Here is a 6,788-nt window from a genome sequence, read left to right as displayed (position 1 = left end):
CCCCCCGCCTTGTTTTTTATTTAAATCTAAGTGAGACTGGTCAGGAAGGGAGAGAAGACCAAAGCAAAAGCAGTACATGCAAATTGGTGATTTCTCCATTGGCTTTAATTAAGCTGTAGAGAGCTTTCTAAAACACACACATGCTTCATCTGCAAAAAGGTGGTGGTTTGTTGTTTTGTTTTCATTTTTCCCCCCCCTTCCAGGCTCTCATAATTGATGTTTGACCTACTACTGTCTGACTCAGAGTGAGGGCTCAAAATTCTTAAGTAGTTTCACCATTAAAACCTGAAGAGAAAATGTAAACAAAGCTTCATTTTAACAAACAGTGCAGATATACTCAAAGCCAGCTGAAGCGTATTTGTTTTCCCTTATCAGTTCCTGCAAATGAAGCTATGATCAGACACAAAACTAGCAATGCTCCGGTACTTCCCTGCATATCAGCACACGTTTTTCCAGGTACACGGTCTCGCGAGTTGCAGCATCCTGGAAAACGTGGTACTTTAAAACAACACGGGAGAACTTCCTGGCCAAATTCTGATGTACAGCGTAGATTATCAGAGGTGGCTCCTGGTAGTGTAACACAGGTATGATCTGACTACGAATCAAGCCACTAAATCTTTTAGCAGACTGTCACTACTGTCCTTCTGTTAATGTGAAAAATGCTGTACAGGAGAGCACAATCTCAGCTGGCTAGTCGCTCCTGCTAGCACTTGGCAAGACCTCCAAGTGCAGCAACTTCATAACCTTCTAGCATTAAAGGGGAGAGCATTGGTCAGTGCTCACTGCTAAAAATACAGCATGATTTAAACCTGAAGGCAGTGTTAGAGGTTTTGCTGAAGGTTTACGAATCTGTGTAAACAGCACGTCTGCCATAAGGAGCACTGAAGTCTGTAGAATCCTTGTCTAAAACTGTCCTGGCACTCAAGTTTGCTGTGCAAATATCACATAATACCAGAGACAGCTGAAATCTCCTATTTAGGAATTTATGGAACTTATATGTTTGCAGGCGTCAGAAAGTCCTTTTTATATAGCTCCACTGCTTCACTGTACAATATTAATGCACTCTGCTTGAAAAGCCGTAATAAATTATATTTTTAATGCTCTTACCCTGGCTTTCTTAAGATGCATACATTCTTGGCAAACAATCAATAAATAGGGTAATCATGAGCAGAGGCCAAAGAATTTGCTGAAGTGCTGTTTTCCCATTTTTAATAGATAAAGATCTAACAATACGGACTGCTGTGTCTGTTCATTTCAGGATCAATATATTCTTTGTTTTCGCCAAACCAAGAAAAAAATAAAAGATTGTACGATAAATGTTACGCATCAGACACAATGAAATTCCTCTGCCTTCTAACTTGATGCATTTAATAATCTTGGTTGCATTTTGCACTTTGCTTAGCAAGTGCAAGAAAAAATCTGGATTATAAACATACACTGATTCTACTGAGAAAAGTAGAGGCTGCTTTAAAACAAATGCCAAATTACATGCAGCATATTTTCATTTAAATTAGCAAACCTGCAGGAGATGGTCAAAAAGACTTGCACATTTTGATAAGCAAAATTTATAGATTACTGCCCATTGAAAGTATTTTCAATGCAAACAAAAACTATCCATATACAAACATCAGTGATTCTAAATGTGCCTTTTCCTTGTGTAAATGTCTAATTACAGCAAACCAGCCACTGAAAAATATGACACCCAAGTTGTTCATTGTTCAATAATGAATTGTACTTAAGAAAATAAACTGCAAAGATTGACATCATAAATGGCTTTTCCAATGTGATACCTAAAGATTTACACTCTCTCCTTTAAGCCAACTTGAAACGGTTATGGAAATACTGCTGCCCTTCCAAGCTTTGACCATCACTAAGGCGAGAATTTGTTTTAGGGGTTCGGTATTTTCTCTTACATATTTTTGCATTTCTTAGCCCAACACTTACTCAAAAAATTAATGCATTATATTACTTCTATTTCAATGTAGGAATTTGCTTTAATCAGAGCAGCTAGTCTTTACCTTAAGAAAAATCAGACTCCACCCTGTAAAGCAAGATGCTCCACCCAAGCATGAACCTTACAATTCCCAAATGTGATTTATATCAAAGTTGGGAATATACAGTATTTTACAATAGAGATTTAGTCCTGAAATATAAATGAAGTAAGAGTCTGCAAAAGTATGCTACCCCCAAAATACTATAAGTCATATTTGTCTAATATAGAATTATCAAAAGTGTTACCTTTTCTAATATTAGTTTTCATCAGGTGTCCAGAGTGTTTTAAAGGCACTCCTTGCATTTTAGTTCCTGTACTTCCAAGTCTTCCTCTTCCTAATGGGCTCCCATTCTGTTCCAAGCGCGCAATTTTGGCTGGTGGACCTTTCGGATCGCTTACATTGTTAGACATTTCTGAATGTTCTTTCCCCTGAGTTGCCTCGTTCAAATGATCCATACTCAGTCCCGCCTCTAAAGATCACCTGCCATGATTCAAAAAAAATAAATATATATATATATGTTGTACACGTGTGCGCATATGTATACGTACACAGCCTGCACATGTACAGAGACAGATACATACGTATCGTAAGCTCATAAAGAAGAAAAAATAACTGTTTTAACTGGAAAGAAGATGTCTTTTTTAGAAGAAACAAACGTATTCTCCAAAAATTACCCCATACCCCAATTTACAGAGAGATCGCATCGTAATCTCGTGGAATTAGTTTTTAAAACCCAACTAGAGTACCCCTTAAAAAAATCTTCAAAGATAATCTACTAAATCTAAGAGAAGACTAAGACTCATACAAATGATGATGATTGTCAAGGTATGTGGTCCAACCCAGCTATTGTTACAAATCTCTCAGAATGGTCTGTTATTAATCCCGGGTGGTTTTAAAAGACAGAGAGACAGAGAAATAAAAAGATTCTACTGAAACATTCCTTGATCTACTTGATTAAAAAAATAGATGCACAACAATGGAGAGATTGTTACAACTTTAGCTGATGGAGCAACAGAGTTATTAGATAGGTAGAATATTGTCCATCTACAGTTCCTGCCCCCCTCCCTTAAAAATAAAACTTAAACCAGAATTTAACATTTAACTGCATAAAGCAGTGGCGGGAGATGGTTGCTTCTGAGTTTCCTAACCAATGTTACACAAAGAGTTTATCAATTTTTGCAAAGTTAAAAAAATGCATGTGAAATTTTTCAGATGCTTTAAGTGTTACTTGGAGTTAGTTTATTTAATTAAGAAAAATAACCAAAAATGTTGCATCATACAAAAGATAATGCTGGTAAAACCCCCACAATTTCTACAATACTTTCAAAGCCCTTAAATAAAAATAAAAATAATTTTAAAAACCCCAACAAACCAAAACAAAATACAAATGCCCAAACCTGGGAGATGCTAAGTTATGTGCTGGCACAGCTATTTGTAAACCAAAAAACCAGAAGAACTTTTAATAGCAAATTAAGAAAAGATACATGTTAGCATGCTTCTACTTCCTTTTTTGCAAAGTTTCGAGAAACCACTGACCACGAATAACTATTTCAGTTATCACTCAAAGTCTCCCAAGCCTAGAACATATAGTGGAGTAAGTTTTGAGGATTTCTGTCACTCATTCAGATGCTTTAAGTGTTACTTGGAGTTAGTTTATTTAATTAAGAAAAATAACCAAAAATGTTGCATCATACAAAAGATAATGCTGGTAAAACCCCCACAATTTCTACAATACTTTCAAAGCCCTTAAATAAAAATAAAAATAATTTTAAAAACCCCAACAAACCAAAACAAAATACAAATGCCCAAACCTGGGAGATGCTAAGTTATGTGCTGGCACAGCTATTTGTAAACCAAAAAACCAGAAGAACTTTTAATAGCAAATTAAGAAAAGATACATGTTAGCATGCTTCTACTTCCTTTTTTGCAAAGTTTCGAAACCACTGACCACGAATAACAATTTCAGTTAAATCACTAAAAGTCTCCCAAGCCTAGAACATAGTGGAGTAAGTTTTGAGGATTTCTGTCACTCATCAGAGTCTGTTTTGCGCAGTATTCATCTATATAAATATATATATATCTCTAAAAAAAAATTAGTTGCTGAGAACAGACACATCGTTCGGGTTGTTATTTAATTCATCAATACTGCTGTGATTGTTAGGTATTTTACCCTGCCTTTCTCTGACTGAGAAAGGTGTGACTTCACTGACAATTACATTATGTATATAATACAACCACTACGGACAGGTGACTAGACATTAATTTATGAACTACTATTTACATTAGCAAGAACAAAAACTAATACTGAGGAAGTCATCTTTAGAAAGACTGGTGTGAATCTGAGAATTGCTACTTTCTTTCAGCTGCCTAGTAATTCAATACATTTTCTGCGCATTTCATAGCAAAGTTATTAGAACCTAAACATCTCAGGATTTATTTTCTTTATATACTTCTATGCTGTTGGTATATATGCGAATGACAGTTCTGCAAACTATCTTTTTTCTTGTTTGAGCACCGTGCTGCTTTTCCCGGTATGGTGAAGAAAGAGGTAATATATTAATCTGAACGTTTACAAGCAACCTCAAGAATGCCTCTGAATAGCTGAACTTTTTAGAAAATCGTTATTTTTTCTTATGCTGTAAGGTGACAGGCTAAGGTTTATCATTCATCTTGATCCCATCTGTTTTAGGTCGTGCATCTCATTAGCAGTACATGTGCCTATTTTAGCCACTTTTTGAAAAGATTTTTTTAAACTGTATTAACTGCAGCCTAGGCAAAGAATTAGACTCAAACTGTTAACATCTTTCGATGTTTCTGATGATGCTAACAGGCTACAGGGCTGCTTTTCTGAGACCGCTCTCTCTCAAGAATAAGAGGATTAACAAAAAAAAGGGAAAAAAAAAAAGGGAAGAAAAAAAAAGGGGGGGGAGGAGAGTAAAACAACAACAACAAAAAACATTGAACAAGAAAATCCTCGACACTTTTGGCAACTTCAGAAGTACTCTAAGGTACTGAGGCTCTTTGCTACAAAAAGTATCTAGTCATCATGAGTCAGAATTGCACTGCATCACGTACAGGGAATAAAAGTGATAGATCGCAGATTAGTTAATACACTGACTACAACCAAAACACCAAATGGGTCATTTTTGCTTGGCCTGAGAATACCCACCCATCGGCATCCTCTCACCGCTTAGTCATCTTGTAAAAAGCTTTATGTTACAAAGCAAAATTACATGCACATAAAACACCTAATTTACTCATTTAAACTCCATGCCCAAGGCTAAAGTTCACTGAAACCTCAGTTTGGAATAGTGATGAGCAACAACGAGCGTGGCCTGCCCAGGGAGAGGGTTGCAGGGAAGAACTATCATCTCCGCCGGTTCCAGGCCAAGAGTTTCCCCGGCTTTCACGTTTATACGTCTTTCACAAGTACAAGTTTTCATCACAGGCACTGAGAGAACAGCACAATTTCACGGCACAGTTTCCCAGAGACAGCGCACACGTACGGGCACACCGCGCAATTTCTGAATGAGAGTCGGTGCGGTATCTCCTTTTGTCGCGATGTAACGCCGCCGGTATTATCTTATTTCTTTCTCTCCTCCTGAATCAGCCCCCTCCCCATGCCTTTCCCCTCCTCTTCCCTCCCTCCCCCATAAAAACCCGTAATCACATTTGAGAGAAGCTCCGCACTTATCCGTTCCATATGGCTCTCCCAATCCAGGCCAAGCTTTCCCTGTGACCTTTTAAAGAGACAAAGAAGCAAAGTACTTATCTAGAAACAGAAACACTGCAGTTTTCTGAGTGAAATTAGCAAAACCGACCCGAAACTCACCACTTCAAAACTTGACAGCATATAAATTACAAAAACAAAGGAGGTTTCCTTTGCAGCCCGAGCTCTTGAAGAGGAAGAAGTTCAAGACTGATGTTTTCTAGGTCCCCCCCTTTTTGGAGAGGGGGAGAGGGGGGGCAGCAGACCTGAGGACTACTTCCCCTTGTGGCCACTTATATTTTTTCCCTTTTTTTCTTTTTTTTTTTTTTTTTTTTTTTTTTTTTGTCTTGTTTCTATTTTCCTCTAGGCGGGGAGGGGCAAAAATAGATAGCGAGAACCAGAGTAGCCATGAGCAAAACCGGCAATGGACAAAAAATACAGGCTAAATATCTTTTGAGGGAGCCAGTTTTCGAGGTTTAGCAACGGAAGGAGCTGAAGATCGAATTGATCAGACAAGTGTAACGCTCAAAAGCGAGGAATTCATAATAATAACAATCATAAATAAAAAAAACCAACAAAGTAGCAGGTTTAAATGGAGGTGGAAGGGGGACTTAAGTCTAGCTATCCTTTCAAAAATAAAACCAATGCGTACAGAAGCGAGTGAGAAAGGGGGTTATTAAAAAAGGGAAAAAAAAAAAAAGGCAGCTTTTCTATCCAGTGTGAAGAGCAGAAAGTCTACTTCTAGCTTGTCACTTACACTATTATTCTCCAATAGGCACCCAGAGGAGCAGCAGACACAGAAGGAGCCCGCTCCCCTCCCCCTCCGCAAAAATACACACCGTAACAGCCCCCAAACTTTCTGCGGAAACCTCAGCCCCAGAGATCGCTACTGGAGATTAAAAGGGAAAAGAAAAAAAGAAGAAGAAGAAAAAAAAAGTGTAGAGAAAATTGCAGGAAAAGGCTCTAAAATGCCACTTTTAATCTCGCCTTGCGGCGAGAAGAAGGGGAAAAAAAATAAATAAAAAAATAAAAGAGGCAGAGAAGAGGACCTGTCTCCTCTCATTTACCGGGGGCTGTTGTGCGAG

The 6,788-nt window shown here is 37.8% G+C and overlaps 1 protein-coding gene across 1 annotated transcript in view; it reads right to left on the bottom strand.

Annotated features, from left to right (window-relative positions):
- SATB1 (SATB homeobox 1) overlaps positions 1 to 5,939 on the bottom strand; it is a 76,454-nt gene extending 70,515 nt beyond the window's left edge. Inside the window, exons 1-2 of the mRNA XM_010007630.1 lie at positions 5,827 to 5,939; positions 2,239 to 2,474 (exon numbers count right to left, since the gene is read on the bottom strand). Of these exons, the coding sequence (XP_010005932.1) occupies positions 2,239 to 2,449 (211 nt within the window). The 5' untranslated portion in view covers positions 2,450 to 2,474; positions 5,827 to 5,939. The remainder of the gene's footprint in view (positions 1 to 2,238; positions 2,475 to 5,826) is intronic.
- Positions 5,940 to 6,788: the final 849 nt, after the last annotated feature.

Source organism: Chaetura pelagica, unplaced genomic scaffold (genome assembly GCF_000747805.2).
Source record: "Chaetura pelagica isolate M959 unplaced genomic scaffold, ChaPel_1.0 scaffold10, whole genome shotgun sequence".
NCBI lineage: Eukaryota > Metazoa > Chordata > Aves > Apodiformes > Apodidae > Chaetura > Chaetura pelagica.
Note: the sequence above shows the minus strand (reverse complement) of the source record. Positions and strands in the feature narration are given on the sequence as shown.